This window comes from Agelaius phoeniceus, chromosome 7 (genome assembly GCF_051311805.1).
Source record: "Agelaius phoeniceus isolate bAgePho1 chromosome 7, bAgePho1.hap1, whole genome shotgun sequence".
Taxonomy (NCBI): domain Eukaryota; kingdom Metazoa; phylum Chordata; class Aves; order Passeriformes; family Icteridae; genus Agelaius; species Agelaius phoeniceus.
The window spans coordinates 11512818-11531303 of record NC_135271.1 but is presented as its reverse complement, the minus strand read 5'-3'; the positions used below and the strand labels follow the sequence as shown (position 1 = coordinate 11531303).

At 43.8% G+C, this 18486-nt stretch overlaps 1 protein-coding gene across 13 annotated transcripts in view; it reads left to right on the top strand.

Moving 5' to 3' along the window:
- Nucleotides 1-18486, top strand: part of AGAP1 (ArfGAP with GTPase domain, ankyrin repeat and PH domain 1) — a 325885-nt gene that overhangs the window by 180499 nt on the left and 126900 nt on the right. For all 13 annotated transcript variants that reach the window (XM_077180980.1, XM_077180979.1, XM_077180978.1 and 10 more), the window contains one exon: nt 12707-12811. In XM_077180980.1, the coding sequence (XP_077037095.1) occupies nt 12707-12811 (105 nt within the window). The remainder of the gene's footprint in view (nt 1-12706; nt 12812-18486) is intronic.

The following is an 18486-nucleotide window of genomic DNA, read 5'->3' as shown; positions in this document are numbered from 1 at the left end:
GATGCAAAATGATGGCCTGTCAAGTGACAATGGATGACAAAAATTAATAAATTGTCTTCTAAATAGTATGGACACTTAAGAAAAATTGGGCAGCCAATTTAGCACAGCATGAACCGGGGGGAACCTTTTGTACTGTTGCCGTGCCACTAATGTTGTCTGGGTCTTTATTAATGGTGCTTGGCTGCTGCTGACAGTTTTGTTGCTACTGGCAACTTTCTTCATTAAAATTAAAGCCAGCGTCAAATCCCATTAGCTGCACTCTGGGTACCTTGCGTTTTTATTTATATATATATATTTATTTCATTTTCTTGTCTTTACAAACATGTTCTTTATCTATAGGAAGTTGGGAAAGGTGGTTAAAAATTAGTCTTTCGTCTGGTCCACGGCTGATCACTTAATAAATAATGGATTCTATTGGGTTTTTTTTTTTGAGGGAGATTGTCTCCAACATTTTACAGCTTGCCTAGTGCACAGCCAAGTAACTGCAGAGAGAAATCCATAAATGAGCTTTATAAATTACCTTTTCTGAACGTGGTGTTTGTCTGTGTTGCCTGCAAGCCACTTGGATCTGGGTTACTCTGTCGTAAAACAACCGTAGCCTCTGGAGCAGCTTCTGCTCTTGTTGTTTCTCCCTCTGAAATATTAATGAGGTTAAAACTGAGGGATCAACATGTGTGTGAGACCACTCTTCAAAGGGAAATAAAGTGTGCATCTTTACATGATTTTGGGAAGGAACAAATATCTTTGTTTGTGGAAACATCTTTGAGTTTTTCTGCTTTAACAACTTATGGATTGACTCCTTAAGCTGAAGGAGGGCAGGGATGGATGGGATATTGGGAAGGAATTGTTCCCTGTGAGGGTGGGCAGGGTGGCACAGAGAATGGCACAGGGTGCCCAGAGCAGCTGTGGCTGCTCCTGGATCCCTGGCAGTGCCCAAGGCCAGGTTGGATGGGGCTCTAAGCAACCTGGGACAGTGGAAGGTGCCCCTGCCATGGCAGGGGGTGGGACAGGGTGAGCTTTAATCCCATTCTGCGATTCTGTGACTCCTTTAAATAAGTCTTAATAAACAGAGGAATAAATCTTAATAAACAGATAGTCTTAATAAATAGATGAATAAGTCCTAATAAACAGATAGCATGTAATGACAGTCTTTGCCATATCTGCTGTCACTGCTGAATATTCTAAAACATTAAAAAGCTGAGTGACCAGTGCATTAAATTCCCAGGGCAACCTGTGTTCTGCCTTACAGATCACACATGATAAAATTCAAGGCTTTGCAGGGAGAAATGTGGGGAAATCAGGGAAAAATTTCTTCCAGAAGCATCTCCCAGGTGTCCTTCCAGGAATGCTCAGAGTGGAACGTGGTCTGTCACTCTTTGTGGTGCATCACACTTGGCCACTGAACTATAGCTCAGCTTTCTCTAGGAGTAGAGATTTCCAAGTGGGTTTAGTTGTTTACAAAGATGTTTACAAGATGTTTACAAGATGTTTACAACATCCTGTTAATTCTGCTGCTCTGGACTTGGGGGCCAGATCTCCCTGGCTGGTGTCACACTGTGTTCCTGACATCATTTGGGTACAAGCCAGTGATCCAAAATCGTGTCCCTAGGCTTCGGAGAGATGGAAATTCCTCATGAAGTGCAAAATATGGCTTGGGTTCACATCTCTTGGAAGGGTTGGAAGTAGATGGTGTTTAAGGACCCTTCCAAGCCAAAGCATTCCAGGATTCTGCATCCCTCTGATGGGGATTGGACAGAGAGAGGTAAAGTCTTCTGATGAGAGCTTTATTTTGCTGCTGTCACCATGGAAATGCCTTTTGATGCAGGAATGGGATGGTTTGGCTTCTGTCCCAGGGGTGGCCCCATGAAACTGCAGGTGGAGCCAGGCTGAAGGCAGTGCCAGTGGGGTCCTTGCAGAAAACCACAAGTGCCGAGTCCAAAACCCCATTTAAACATTGGCTGTGTTTGGGAACGATCTCGTGTGGTAAGTGATAAACAATTAACAGTTCAAATGGGCTTTTAAACTGGTGCACTTCTGCAGCAATTTTTGGGCTGAAAGATGTGCTCAAATCTGAGTTTCAGTTCATCTGAAATGTAGGTTGAGTGACCCTATAATTCACAAGAATGGATACTTGATAGAAATGAAATAAACTGGTGACATCAAATTAGCATCCATCTAATAAATCCAAGCTGTGCTTTTAGCTCTTCTGCTAAATCTTCTTGGTTTAAAAAAATAAATAAATAAAGGTGTCAGTAGTTAATTGTTGACTGAAGCTTAATATCTGTTGAAGCAAATGAGCCATGAAATACACTACACAGGAAGTATTGTATCTGGAGTGATTTTAACATTAAAACAATATTACAATTTTTAACTTGCTGACACAATATGCAGAATCCTTTATTTTGAAATTGCCCTGATTAATGCTAAGCTCGGGAAGTGGGGGAGAGGAGGAGTGAGTGCTGTATATAAAGCAAGGCAGGCCAGGACAAAAACCTTTTCTTCTCAGAAGAAGAATATTAAATAACAAAAACCAAATTTTGGGGTGTCTCAGGTTATTACTTCAGGAATCCTGATAATAACCTTGTCAAAAGCATTGATTTGTAATTTCTCAGAAAAGTTCTTGCAGTTGACTGGCACTGGCAATGTCTCATGTTTTATTAACTCTAATTTCTGTAACAACTTCTGTGGTAAAAATGGGTGAGTTCTGCTTCTCACAGCAGTCACTTTGCCTTTTTGCTGTAACAATTTAAGAACACAGGGTGAAGAACCTGTACTTGAAAGCTGCCTTTAGGTTGTACCCTTAAATCCTGGGAAATGGCCTTGGATAGGTTTTCCCTGGGTTCAGGGAGGTGTTGGAGATGTGGAGATGCCTTGGTGTGAAAGAAGCATCAAATCACAGAATATTCTGAGCTGGAAGGGATCCATGAGGATCATTCAGCCCAAATCCTGACCCTGCACAGACACCCCAACCAGCTGAGGTGGTGTGGGGGTGGTTTTTGAGCCAAATTTTACACCCTGCCAAAGGTCTTCTCCAGTGTGACTCAAGTCATGGTCCTTGGCCAAGACCAGAAGGCTTTTGAGTGAATTAGCTGCACATTTTTCTGTATTCCCAGCTGAAGCCAAAATGATTTTGTATTTAGATGATAAAGTACTGACTGATTCGTAAGAAGAGCAAACAGTTGTGTATGTTGTGAAGAGTTGTTTAAAAAGTTGTGTCTCTGCTGCAGCAGTAGGCAAATCATCATTTTTCTAGTCTCTCTGGCTCCATGACTGCTCACACACTCAGCAAGCAGCAGAGGGATGTGCTTGTAGCTCTCTTCATGCAGTTGTCCTGTGTGTCTTGGCATGTTCTACATTTCTTAAAGCATTTCCCTCATGTTAAAGATGGAATTTACATTTTTTGCAGCCTCTTTTGAGAATGTGAAACATGATTTCATGAACTCCAGGAAGCAGGATCCAGTAGGAAAAGCATTTTTCCTCACTAGGTTCCTGATTTGTTTCCTGCTATAATGATGAGAAGACAGTGCCCAGCATACATTGAGTGCATCTCTGAAGGACCATCACACCTTCATTCCTCTGGGGGAGCTGCACATCCCAGGAACACCACCAGGAATGCCTATTTCATCTGTTTTCCTTTTTTTCTCTTAGTCTTGGGAGAGATTGGAGGAAAGGGAGCAGGCTGTGTGGATGGAAGAGTGCTGGAGCATCCTGATGGGCCCTGCTCACCCACTCTGGCCTAGTGCAAGGTGTCACTGCCCATGGCAGGCACGAGATGAGGTTTAAGGTCCCTTCCAGCTCAAACCATTCTGGGATTCTGTGATCTCTGCAGTGTTGAACCAGTTCAGTGTGTCCTGGCAGACCTTTCTTTGGTGGGGTCATTGATGCTGATGGTCCTTGACCAGAGGACGAGGTGTAAAAGTAGAAAAATGGAGCAATCAGGAAATATTGTTAATCAGAATTATGAAGAAGGTGGCCTTCTAATGCAGATTTTTTTTTTTTTAAAAAGGATATTTATTCTCCTACCCCTACAAAAGTTTGAGGACCAGAGGTATAACTGTTCAGCAAAAATTATTTTTCAAGGAGGATGCTCCTTTTGATTAAGAAAAATTTAAAATAAATTTCAAAATCACATTACGGAGCAGAGTTTCTGAGGTTGGTTGTTGAAGGCCTTTTTGGTCCCAAAATTTCCTGACACGAAGTGTGAATCCTTTCTGTACAATAACATGTAACACAGTTTAAGGAAAAAAAAGAACACACACGCACACACTTTTTTTTTTTTTCCTGCCAGCATTCTTGGGTTTGTTATTCAGCCGATGCTGTATTAAATTGGATTTTGTGTCCATCATTATTAAAATGTGAAGTGTGTCGGTCACAAAGCATACATTTCAGGGCAGTTAGCTGAATAATTCTTTTCTTTATTATCCCAAATTACTGCTGAGCTCTGGAGAGGTGAGCAGTTTAGCCAATTATTGCCATTTGAGCTGGATTTGTGGGTGATTAGCTCCTGGTCGAATTCAGTCCTGGCAAGGGCTTTGAAGCCTTTCCTTGTGTGATTTTCACAGCGGTGAGGTAGGAATAGACGAGGCTAATGACAGGAAGGTCGCCTGGGTGAGGTGACCTGTGGGGGGGGGGGCCCGGGTTTAGCAAATAGGGCATCCACAATAACAAGTGTGTCACTAACCCCGCCGTGCATAATCGGAGTTTTATAGGATTGTTGGAGATGCTGACAGCTCAATTAAAGTGTAACCCTTTGTACCATCCAGCCCCGGCAGAACGACAGAAATATTACCAACAAAAAAGGGAGGGGACCACAAGGGAACTGGTTAAAGATCCTGGCTTCTTTTTCTTTTTTTTCCCCCCCTTTTCCATCGGAGCCTGCACAGAACGGGGCTGCAGAAAGCATCCATTTGTGAAATAATAGGTTGGCCAAGGGAGGGGTATGGTGCCAAACATGGCTACAAAAAAAAAAAAAAAAAGCTGCTCTTAAGTGGTCTTCCTGATGTTTCTATGGAAACACTATAGTGTCAGGAGAGAAAGTTAAAATTGGGTTTTAAGCTTTTCATGGCTTTTCTCCCTTTTCCGCTCCCCCAGCCAAATCCCTACTTTATATAAAACATGATAAAGAGAATTTTGGGGAGTGCTCCTGTGAGGAAAAGCAGATCCTCCGCCTAGGAGTGGTCATGCCTGCACGAGGAGTCCCTGTTTTCCTCCACCCACCCAAGGCTGTTTGTTTCTTGAGAGAAGTCAATGTTTTGGGGCTCCCTTTTCATGCCTGCCCCTTCAGCCATTCCCAGAGCCTTTCCCACAGTGGTGTTTGCTCTCTTCCCAACGCTGCTTTTCCTTTGCCCAAGGTAATGATTTGCATCCAAGTGCATTTCACTGGTGTCAGGGAAACCACAGCTGCCAGTGCCAAGGGGTTAATAAACCAACTACTGGAGATTATTAAGGGCTGGGATTCCTTTTTTTCCTATTTTTTTAGCAGTCCAGAGTAAGCAGAATAAGTCTTAGAAGGCAACAGAGGCAGAAACTACTGCGAGGCAGGAAAATAATGTGATTTTCTTGTACTGTGTCCTGTTCAGAGAGGTAAACTGGGGTTAGAATGAAAGATGTGTGTGGCATTCACATTCTCTGATAAAATTCCTTCGCCCAGGGTTTTTCTCCTGGGAAGCTGAGGAGCCTCAGAGAAAAGGAAAACAATTCTTCTCTCCTTTGCTTCTCCTGTGTTGTGCTCACATGTGGAATGTGTTTGGAGATTGTTTACCCACAGGTGATTGTTCCATTGGATTCTGCTGGGAGTTGTTTTCACTCATTGGCCAATCAGGGCCAAGCTGTGTCAGGACTCTGGAGAGAGTCACGAGTTTGCATTATTATTATTATTTTCATTTTTAGCATTCAGTAAGTGTCCTTTCTGTATTCTTTAGTATAGTATAATATTCTTTAATATAATATAGTATAATAAAATAATAAATTAGCCTTCTGGGAACATGGAGTCAGAGTCATCATTCCTGCCTGGGGCATTCCCAGCAAATACAATGGATGTGCCAGTCCCTTAAAAACCTGATTGCATTTTGTAACACACTTGGATGTTCAGCTCCACAGGAAGGTGGTAAAATGGCTGTAACTGTAGAGTTTGCAATGTGCTGTTGACTTTAGTCTCATTTTAGAAATAGTCATAAAGAAGGGCTAAGGAAAGAGTCCCAAAGCTGCCAGCTGAAGGAGAACTCAAGAAGAGTTGGAGGAATTTGTGAATCACCTGTGCTGGCAAGATCCAGAGGCTGAAATACTGGAGCAGCCAGGTTGGATGGAGCTTGGAGCAGCCTGGCACCATGTAGGGTGTCCCTGCCCATGGCAGGGGGTGGAATGAGATGGTCTTTCAGCTCCCTTCCAGCCATTCTGGGATTAAAAATAAAGATGCAGTAACAGTGAGATGCAGCTAAGTTTGTTCTTCCATTGAGTTTGTCCTTAGTGCTGCTATTCCTTGCAGGAATTTGGGGGCTGTCCTTTGGTGGCAGTCTTCCTTGCTGGTGCTGTGATGAACTGTAAGAGTTGCTTAATCAGCACTGGGGTTTTTTTCAGTACATCTTTCTAATTTTCTTTCGTAGCTTGTGTGCAGAGAGCTTGGAAAATAACGAGTTGCAGGTTGATTGTCCTTCAAGTTTAAGCAAAGCCATTATCTTCTGCTCCCCAAGTCAGGTGATAGATCCTCTCTGTTCTTTGTCTTCAAATGGAAATCGTGGCTGATGAGCCCCAGCATTAGGTAACCATTCATGGAGTAATTACCTGCTGTGCAGTCACTGCCTGGTGTTTAGGGAGTGTTAGAAGAGAATTGGGTGCAATGTTCTGATTTCATTTCCTCCTAAAGGCGCAGAACATAAATTTGAATAGTTTCTGCAGTGTGGGAGCATCTTTGTAGCAAAACTCTGCTGCTGCTGCTGTGCCAGTTTTTAAGGGAGGTGGGAGGGGTTTTCCTTGTGCATAACTGTAGTAAGAACACACAAGGTTTTGGAGGGCTTTTTTTGCAATGTTATTGTTAGATACTGAAGCTGGAGAACGTTTGAGCTCTCCTGTTTTCAGAACTCTTCAGAGCCACTCCATGCTCTTCTAACCTTTTTTGGGGTTTTTTGGGGTGTTTTTTTTTTTGCTTGGTTTTTTTTTTTTTTTTTTTTTTTTTTTTTTTTTTTTGGCTTGGGTTGGTTTTTTTTTTTTTTTTTTTTTTTGGTTTGTTGTTGTTTTTTTGTTTTTTTTTTGTGGTTCAGTTGGTCCCCAGTTGTGCTCTGCTACTGTAAGAGGTCATAGAATCCCAAAATAGTTTGGGGTGGAAGGGACCTCATAGCTCACCCCATCCCACCCCCTGCCATGGGCAGGGACACCTTCCACTGACCCAGGCTGCTCCAAGCCCCATCCAGCCTGGCCTTGGGCATTTCCAGGGATCCAGGGCAGCCACAGCTGCTCTGGGCACCCTGTGTCAGGGCCTGCCCACCCTCACAGGAACAATTCCTTCCCAATATCCCATTTATCCCAATTTCCCTCTGGCAGTGTGAATCCATTCCCCTTGTCCTGGCACTCCAGGCCCTTATCCCAAGTTCCTCTCCCTCTTTTTTATAAGCCCCCTTTAAGTATCAGAAGGTTGCTACAGGTTTCCAAGCATAAAAACTTAAACCAGCTTCATGTCTCATTGACCAAAAGACCAAGCAGCATTCCCTTAAATTCCTGAGGGGAAAAAAGATTTAAGTTTGGGAAGCTGAAAAAACAAGTTACATTTTTATGGAAGGATTCCCCATACACTGGGAATCTTCAACAGTTTATTTCCTAGAAGATTTTAGGTTTAAAGACAGAACAACCTGGTCTAGTGGAAGGTGTCCCTGCCCATGATAGGGGATAGAATGAGATGAAATTTAAAGTCTCTTCCAGCCCAAACCATTCTGGGATTCTCTGACTCTCTATGAATCAATGATTCAGTCATTACCAAAAGCTTCATTTGGCATGCAGGTATTGTTTGGGGGTGAAACAGTTTGAGCTGCTGAGGAATGGACTTTACCACCAGAAACCTGTTACAACTAAATCTTCAGGAGGCAAAAAATATCACTGAAAAATGAATCCCTTGTTTATTATCAGGTGATGTTGGACAGACTGTGCAGAGCTGGCTGGTCACTGAATCCTGGGGGTTTCACCTGCATTTATTCTCCACATTAATAGATTCACAGGAGTGGGTGTTTTATTGGCCAGAATTAGTATGTAACAATTAGTTTGTGATCCTGACTGAGTGGCTGCCTTCAGAGTTATTTGAAGGAGGAGGTTTTTCATGGCTGAGAGTTCTTCTTTTCTGAGCAGGTAGCACAGGAGCTGTAGAAAATTCCTAGCAGTGCTAGCTGCTAATCATGGCTGTGGGAGCTACAGACCTGAGTGGAAAATTAGGAATTTATGTTGTCAATGATGAAGTGTGAGATTACCTGTTTCATTCTGTCAGAACAGCATCAGGGAAACAATATGGGGTCAGCTAAAAATTAGGGAGGAGAGGAAACAAAAGGCTGGCAGAAGTTTGCACCTCAGCCATGGCAGTGGGGTAAATTTCTGAAAGGAAATAGAACCCAAAGTGGAATCATGGAATGGTTTGGGTTGGATGGGATCCTGAAGCTCATCTAGTTCCAACCCCTGCCTTGTAGGTACCACATTTCCTTTTCCAGAAGGTCCAATCTTGGCTCTGCTGACTTAAAAAAACATTTTTAAGGCTTCTCACCTGCCAGCATCTTCAATGCAGCATTTAGCAACTTCAAGGGGTCACTTTTTGAAATGCTGATAATTTGCTATTTAAAACCTAAAATATTTCAGTAGAACAAATTGATTGTTTCACCACTGAGTTATTTAAGCAAGCAAGGTTTGGAGCTCACAGAGGGCACCCAGAGCAGCCAGATTTTGCTGCTTGCTGTGTATTCAGGTGAGCTGGGTGTTCCACATGCCCTGGTCCCTTCACCAGTGCTGGGTGTGTTGTTTTCTTTCCACCTTGGCTCCAATCAATCCGGGGCTGGTGGTTTTTCATTAGCTGCTCCTGCTCCCACGGTAATGTTGGGATTGCAGAGCCTGCTGGCAGTCTGTAACTTCCCCAGGTGCCCTGGAGCTCAGCAGCCTAAGCTGATTGACTCAGTTAGGGCCCCAGTCCCTAACAGCAAATGCAATCAATAAATCTTTGTTGGTAAATAATTGCTATCGAACAGAGTTTTAATATAAATTTATGAGTGGTGTTTTATCACAGCTTGAGGCTACAGCAAGCCACTGAGTGATGGATTTCAGATCACACTTGCATTCATTACATTAACTTTGTAAGTTATTTAAAGCTTGTACACTTAACATTGCTTTTGGCTTGCAATGACCTCCTGGGAGTAGATGTAGCACACACATTACTAATGGAGAGCCGGCTCTGTTCACTCCCTGGATCCTCCAGCAAAACCCAGGGACTGAGCTCCGTGCACTCCACTTGGAGCCTTTTTCCTCCAGCTGCTTCAAACCACAAGCTGGAGGACTCACCATTCCTCCCTTCAACACAGAATTGCAGTTTTGGAGGGAAGGTGGTAAAAAAAAAAAAAAAAAAAATTGAAAAGCTATTGGAGGTGTGAAGTTCTTCTTGGTTTGTGTGGAAATCAGAGGTGTTAAATTCTTAGTGTTGAGTCTGGAGGCTCTGGAGCTGCACCCAACTGCCCATGGAGGGCTGTGAGAAATTAAAGATTTCGTAGAAATTAGGGAAAATAGCATCATCCAATTAATAATTGTTTGAGGCAGGGATTATTTAGAGCCAAAAAATTGGTATTTGGAGTAGAAGATTTATGTAGGCTCTTACTGTCCAGCCTGGGGACTGAAATGGGATTTTTCCAGTGTGCTGTGTGTACATGGGGACCTGTTTGGCAGTGACTGGGGACGTGCCCAAGCTGCCTCTGAATTGCCTTGGAGGTATCAGGGGTCAGCAGGAACCCCTGGATCTCATTTCCTCAGTACAGGATCTGATGTGACTGAAATGTAACCACAATGTGACTGAAGCAAGGGGATTTTTTTTTTCTTTTAAATAACATTTCCTGTCATGTGGGCCATTTTTTTTACGTGTAGTTAACGTTAAAGTGCATTTATAACTGATCTAAACTCTGATTCTAAGACCATTTCTCCAGACCATTCTATAAAATTACCACAAAGTGGTGGCCTTGGGGATAAAAACTGTGGTTTATATGGGCTGCTTTGCTTTATAGCGCTTTAAGTTAGCTCCTTGTATTCACAGCAGTTTGCTCTCCAGGTACTTCAAGATACTTTTAATTATCACATAATGTGAAAATGATTCTGTTTGCCAAAGGAATGCCTGAAGAAAATGGATTGGGAAGTCTGGTTTGTTGGCTAGGCACAAATAGGTCCATCATCCCTATTCAGTTCTGAGCTGGGCGGATTGGTTTTTGTTTGGTTTTTTTTTTTACATCAAAGCACAGAGTTCTGCTTTAAAAACATGGTAAAACCTCATTTTGAATAATTTTCTTCATTTAGATCCAAAACTAGAATGTCATAATTCATACTTAGATAGCAGCAAAACTTTAAGTAGTAAAAATCATGATGGTCATAGATTTTTTACTCTTTATTGAGATTTTAATTGACACAAATTGAAAATTATGTAAGTAATAACATGTTTTCTGTATAGCAAAGGGACAGTTAAAAGGTTATGAAATATGTACATTTTACTGGCTTCAAAACTTGAAAAAAGAAGGTAAAGGGAAAAAAAAATTCCCCATTGTGATCCTTACTGCTTTTTCCCCATTAGAGGGTCTGAAGAACAAACCAGTGCAGGGAAACAGTAATTTTTGATCCCCTCGGCACAGCACTAACTAGAATTGGGTCCCCCTAAACACCAGTGCTGTGCTGCAGGTGAGGTATGAAAGATGAGAAAGGTGAAGAGACAGATCACCTCCTATAGACAAACAGGAGAGTCAAAGGCAGAAATAAGCTTTCATTTTTTAATAGAAGAAAACAACGTCTCCAGGCGCCGGCAGGCAGTAATTGGGATGAGCAGGAGCTTTTGTGAGGAGGCGTTTCAGAAGCCCCGTTCTCCTTGAAAAAGTTTGAGTTCTAGCAAGGAGCAGAACAAAAAAAAAAAAAAAAAAAAAACAGACATGTGACCCACAGGCAGGCAGAAAGTTGGGAATTTGGATCCCTGTGCTGTTCATTGTCCAGCAGAACTTTTCTTTGTGGTCCCACCGTAGAGTGTGTTGGGAAGGGTTCTCCTCTGAAGTTCTGCTCCAGCTGTGTGGCCAGGAGCAGGGCTTCTGCTTGAGTGGAGCTGACCTGTGTCCCCTCCTGGCTTTGGGATAGGGTCTGCAGAGGGATCACTTCATAAAGCTGCAAGTTGAATGGGAAAACAAACAGTGGAACTCATTTTCAAGGCTTAAACCACTGTTAACAACTCCATGGGAGTTGGAAGCGCCGTGCTTGGTAGGGCATCTTTCTATGTTCTGTTTTCTCTTTGTTTTAATTGCCTTGTACCATGAGAAGGGAAAAACTTGTTTTAGAGGGATTAGGGAGCTGAAGTTGGTGTGGGGTGGATTCCTGATTGGGATTTATTGAAATGGATATGTGTCTGCTTTGCACAGAGCTTGATCTGTGACAGCAGTCACTGTGTCCCTGTGGTGGGTACGGAGCATGGGATCTCCACTGGACATTCCAGTAAGGCTTTGCACAACCACAACACTGTCTGGATCCATTAGGAACTGCCTTCTGGCTTGGGTTGAAAATAAAAATTTCCTAAGGAAATGCATCCTTCATTTGCTACCTGGAGTGTTCTACAGCACACAGTATTTTACTTTTCAAAGTGAATTTTGGTTTTGCAGCTGAGAACAGGCCAATGTACAGTAGCAGTTCCTGTCTGTTTGTCTGCTGGAGGAACACAATGATGACTTTTAATCTTTGCTGTTGATGAGAAGTTGTGGCTGCACCATCCCTGGAAGTGTTCCAGGACAGGTTGGACAGGGCTTGGAGCCACCTGATCCAGTGGAAGGTGTCCCTGCCCATGCTGGGGGTTGGAACTAGATTTTAATGTCCCTTCCAACCCAAACCATTCTGGGATTCTGTGATTGTTGTCCTTCATCCTTGACTGAATATTGTGGAAAGGAGATTCACTTTGCCCACCTCCTTTCTTCTCCAGTCACACCGCTGTCATTAAATTATCCAGGATTTACTTGAAACACTTTGTATTTGCTCTGGTTCTGTTTTGTTACTCTTGCCTGGGATTGAGGTTTCTTTTGCTGCAGTGAGGGGTTTCCATGGTGGTGTCACCTTTGTGCAGAGGGAATGAGAACATAGATGTGTGCTCTTGTGTGGGCATGGAATCCCCAGGAGATGCTGGAGGGAGAGGCCACACAATAGCAGGGTCCTCCTCAACCTGGGCTCATCATTTATTTTAGAGGATAAGGAAATGCAGAACATGGTGTCTTCATCAGCTAGGAATCCTTGTGGGTCACACTAAAATGTGCTTTCCTGAGGCATGGAATTCAAGGAAAAAGAGGGTTTTTCTACCCACTGGACAAAGCCAGTGGAGGGAGTGTGCATTGTGGGAGAGTCAGGAGAAAGCCTGTCTGAAAATGCTCATCTGGAAAGGCAGTTCCTCTTCTCTCTGTCTGTGTCTTAGGCAGTTGTGTGTGGTTTGTGTTGTCATTACACCTTCTCCCTCTCTGTGCCCCACCAGGGGATGCTGCTGAAGCGGAGTGGCAAGTCCCTGAACAAGGAGTGGAAGAAGAAGTACGTGACACTGTGTGACAACGGCGTGCTGACCTACCACCCCAGCCTGCATGTGAGTACCCCCTGCCCTGGGAGCCCCAGCCCTTCAGCAGGGTCAGCCAGGCCTGGGTGGGACCTCTGTGCTCAGGGAGCTTCCTCCTCTCTCCTCATTCCCCTCCCTCTCAGGGAATCATCGCCTGAGGTCTGAGCGCACTCCAGTTCCTCTGACTCCACTGGGACTGGGGCTTCCCTGCATCCCAAGAGGCTGCTGGAACTGTTTAAAGCCTTTATTTCCTGCTTTATTTTCTGTTTTATTTTCTTTCATAGCCTTGTTGTTGATCCCAGGGTTAAAAAACAAGTGTTTCACAAGGAAAAGTTTTCTAGGGGTAGTAAAGAGTGAGGAGAGGTCTTTGTCAGTGTGCAGGGCTTGTGGTTTATCCAGGAGTAATTCTGAGCAGCTCTTTGGAAGTGGCATAGCCATTAAAATATGTTCCATACAACTTTTCCATGTTGAGGCATCTATCCCTGTCCCAAGGATGCTGTCTGCCCCTCAGAGTGTGTGGCACAATTCTTAGTATGGATTTGGGGGTGGAAGGAGCACAGACATCCCACTCAGGACTAGCCCACCCCAGAAATCATGGTGTGACCCTCACCAAGGTAAAATATATATTATACATATATATAAACAGAGATAGATAGATAGATAGATAGATAGATAGATAGATAGATAGATAGATCGATCTAGATGTGAGATATATGGATATTAGATATATAGGTATATAGAAATATCCACCTACTTATATAAATATATAAAAATAAATACAAGTATATAAATATATATATAAATATATGCATGTATGTGTGGTTTTATATAATACCTAATCTTCTATTTTATCATCATCCCACATGCAAATCAGAGGGTTGCCACTTGTAATGTTTTTAGGGCCAGTTGTTTCTAAGCCTATTGGTGGCATCTTGAGCTCCTGGTCACTTTTTCATTAAGGAGTGAAAATCAAGGTTTTGATGGATTTTCTATAAATTCTGGGGTTTACAGACCTGCACCTGGAACTGGCAGGAAACTTCTGCTGTAGCTTGGTGGTGTCTGAGGAGCATGGAACCCTAGAATCATTAAGGTTGGAAAGCACTCTAAGATCATCCAGCCCAGCACTAAACCACGTCCCCAAGTGCCACATCCATGTCTGACCTCGCTGATGCTGTGCTTGCCCCCATTTGCTGTTCCCTGTCTGTGGCATATTAGCACTTTTCCCCTGCCTTGACACAAGATTTTATGGTCTCAGGTCCTGCCATAATGATGCTTTGCTCTGGTTTCTGATGTGATGTCCATGTCTCTTACACATTATGTGGTAAATTAGATGACAAGTAGCTTCCAGGCATTGCTGCTTCCCATCAGAAACCTTGTCCCTCAGCCCTGGTGTTCTGGAGCAGGGTTTTCACTGCTCCTTTGTGTGATGGAGTTCATGTCTTTCTGCCCAATTTTAGTGCCTCTAAATGTGCCTAATTCTGCTGTGAAGCAGCCCTGAAACACCCAGATTTGTGTGTTGGCATTGCTCCCAGAAGGGAAGCATGGACTCTGCTGTCCCCGTGGAGCTGCCACCTGAGTGGGCATTAGATTGTGCTGCTCACCAGGCGAGGTGGAGGCTGTTGTGTGTGCCCTGGCCCCTTCCTGGCTGCTGGAAAAGGCTCTATTGTTCCTGGCAGGGCCGTGCACGTGTGAGTTTTCCATTGCTCTGGCAGACAATGGAGAAACTTCTCCTCTGCAGGCTCCCCCGGAGCTGCAGCGTCGCCCCCAGAGTGAGAATCCACTGAGGTTACACGTAATTACTTTGAGATTAGAGGTAAATCCATCGGAGATTAGAGGGAATCCATTTAAAGAAGAAGTAATTACCAGCCTGTAATTGTTTCCCTCTGTCCTCCACTGTGCCCCCCCCACCTCAAGAAGAAGGTGCTGGGCTCGGTGTTGCCTTTTCCTCCTTGTGTGGATCAGAAGGGTTTGTGAGGGAACCACAAATATTTTCAGTCACACTCCCAGTACACTTTGTACTAAACTTTGTTGGCAGGAATGTCACAATTTGGGAATTGTCAGGTGAGAGGGTCTTCCCCCAACCAGAGCTCTGATACTGTGTTTCTGGTTTGGTTTTGCGAGTTTCTGTTTGTCAGTAATTTTTTTGTTCCTTTTTTTTCACAAGAAAGTGATGAATTTTTAATGCTGTGCTTGCATTGCTGTCTGGGATAATTTCTTACATTGTTTTGAAAAATCAGGGCCTTATTCCTACCAAGTTTCCCATTAAGCAGCAGTGAAGAAAAGAGCTTTTGTTTGCTGTCTAAAGTCAGTTTCCTAAACTTGTGCAAAGCCTAGCTTTAATCAGATTGAGGTTGTTTCAAATGTGCAGATCATTTCAGTTCATCAAAATGTTGCCCTTTTAATTCTGGAGTGAATTTTTAATTGCAGTCAAATGTGGGCTGGCCTCTAGTGGTGGCAGAAAAAGGAAATAGAGGGGATCATTTGGTCTGTCCAGCCTGTGGTTTGAGTCAGAGCCTAACACCTTGGTGTTTGAAGGGCCAATTACAATGTTTAGTGGCTGATAGTGAGCACTGTGTTAAATACTGCTCGAGGTTTGGCCACAGGTGGATCAGTTGTCTCTGCCAGATGCATTCGGTAGCAGCTCGGGCACGAAGCAGTGGTTTAAACACAGAAAATAGGTACTGCAGAATCCAGCCCTGACATCCTCCTTGAAAGCATTGCCTGCACAATGAAAGGTTTTGGGGTGGGGAGGGAAAAAAATCAAATTAGGCCCTTTCTTGCAGAAGAGGTGTCCCTGGGAGGGTCAGGCCTGTTTGGCAGGGCAGCGTGCGGAAACGAGCGCGGCATTGTGCCAGGCACACGAGTGACTCCTGGTGCCACCAGGTTGATGTTTGACACAATAGCAAAATCCCTCTCGTTTCTTTTCAAGAAAGTGGGGGGAGAGGGAAACGGGGGAAGAAAAATATGTGTACATAAGCACCCTACTGTTTCCTGACTTGGTCGTGTCAGGTTTTTTCAAGAGCCTCAAACCTTCCCGTCCCTTGGGACGCCGAGGAGCTGCGCAGATAGAAAATGGTTGGGGATAATGAGAGAGAACTTTGACCCTCAGGCTTCAAAGTTCACCAGAGCTCCCTATTCATCTTGGGCTTCTGGAGCAGAGCTATGGAGTGGATCACTAAAATTCTGGCCGGCAAATTCCATGTCAGCCTCCCCAAAGGGCCCCGGGGGAATTTGCCGAGGCATCTCCTGGCTTTTTAATGGAGGGATGCTCCCGGAATGCATTCACCAGGATACCTGCTGGGCAGCACTGCTTTATCTGAGCCTTCTCCTGATGAATAGCTGATGATGGCTCACCACTGGCTGCCTGCCACAGGGCTGCCAGCGTGCCACGGGTCAGCACGTGACACAGCTTTAGCTGTGGATGTCCCTTCTCTGCTCTCGTATCTTCACCATCGCTGCGCCTCGGTTATGAAAAGAAGGAAAAAGGAAAAAAAAGGCTGAAAACAGCTATTTTTTGGTAAGGGCAGTTTTCCCCTTTTATGTTTAGTTTGGTCTAGATTTGATTTCAGTGCTGGGGCACCTTATGGGGGAAGAAGAGCTTCTTAAATACGTGAGAAGGAAGGTGTGATGCCCACCTAGAACACAGCAGGTACACAAACCCCATGTGCACAGCAAGGTTGGTGTTTGCTGGCTGCAGCCTTTAACCTTCATCTTCACTGGTCTAGTGTGATGACCTGGGGATTGTAAATGTGATTGAGGGGGGGAAAATCTGGCTTTATCTCCATGAAAGAGGTGTGGATTCACCTGGTTTGCTCAATTCATGTGACAGGAGCCACAGTTCCAAATTCTCCCTTAAATACAGTGTGGCTGGCTGAGCAGCCTATGTGAACATTATCAGTGTTGTTCTATCCTCAAATATATTGGATTGTTTTTTTAAAAAGGGCAACATTTCAGCCTGATAGAGAGTCAGATCCAACACTAGGCTAAACTTGGCACAAGAGCTTCAGCAGTACATTATGTGGACACGTTCTCTGGGAAGACCCTACAAAGATGTTAAAATTCCTTAAGGCTTGAGGTGTTGTTTCTCTGCCTGGTCATTTCCTCCAGAAAAAGTGAAGCAGGAGGCTTTAGAGCCTCTGTGTTGGTATCTGGAAGTGTTGTAGCTCCATGCATTTTTCTCAGGTCCCAGCATTTCTCTCAGAGCTGCAGTTGAAATTTTTGCTACCAGCTCTTGTGATTTTCCTGAACTATTTGGAAACAAAAAGGCTGCTTGAAAATGCAGGATCCCATCTCCCCTCATCCTTGAGAGCAGTGTGCCCCCAGAGTCTGGTGCTGCTCCAGCCAAGGAACCGTGCTTCCCTTCCCATTAGGAATATCCCCCACAGCCATCATTGCAGCTCAGCCTTATTTCCAGGTTGTTGCCTCAGGCAGTTCAATAGCTCTGAAGTGTGTTGTTTGTGTTGCTTTAATAAAAATATTCATGCTCATATATTTCTAAAATACCATCATGTATGTCCATTTTTTCCCCCTTTGTTTTTGCTCTGAAGGAATGTAAAGCTGGATATTGGCTGGCTCTGAAGGGCCTTTCAACTGGCATTTCCTATCAACAGCTAATCCTCAAATCAGCCTTTGGTAAAGAGAGACTGAGAGTCACAAAAGGACCCTGGAAGTGCTGAAGGCTGGGCTGGAGAGGCTTTGGAGCAACCTGGGATAGTGGAAGGTCCCTGTCCATGGCAGGGGTGGAACAGGGTGGGCTTTAAGGTCTGCTCCAACCCAAACCATTCTGGGATTCTGTGGTACCTTTCACGTGTGATGTGGCTCTCCCTCCTGAGAGAGCAGTGATCAAAACACATCCTGCAGCTTGAGTATTGATGAATATAAATCAGAGGCTTTATTTTAGTTACTATTGCATCAACTAGCATGCCTAAAACATTGGTTAGGATAGAAGAAAATTAATGATAGGAACAGTTAAACACGAGTATAGTAATTCCTGATTTTTATAAAGTGCTGTAGCTGTACAGATCACTCAGTCACTTTTGAGCTTCTTGGAGAATTTCTTTATTGTCTTAATCTGAAAGATGTAATGGAGTGAAGATAAATTTGGGAGGAAGATATAAAACTGAAGATTACAGCAGCACAGAATATCCTGGGTGGGAAGTGACCCACAAGGATCTGTCCAGGCCTCCGTGCCCTCGAGGGAGTCGACACTCAGTAGTGTGGCAAACACAATTGTGCTTTGGCAGAGCTGCACAAGGCTGGAGCAAACACACATTTCAGTATCTGTCTGCTCCTTCTGAAAGCCAAAGGTAATTCTGAGGATCAGAATAAGTTGCAATGTAAAAGGCAAAAGCCAAGCTAATAATTAATCAGGGGGCTTTATAAAATTAGAGCTTCCTGTCTAGCCGAGCTAACTGCTGTGGGTATAAATGCTTCATAAATTACTCAGGATGGTAAAACTCTGGTTTGTCTTTTACAGCAGCTCTCATTACAAAGGCTGAATGAGAAGTGAAGTGCAAGGGGAAGAGTTTTCTTAAGATTTTGTGCAAATAAGGGAACCATTTACAGGAGGACCAACATTTTGTTGTTGTTGTGTTCCTGGTCTTGCCCTGACTTCCTCCCCTGCTCCTGCAACACTGATGGAGCTGATTAACACCACACTATAGATATAGCCAGTGTTTTTTATCACTAAAATTTAATGTTCTTGA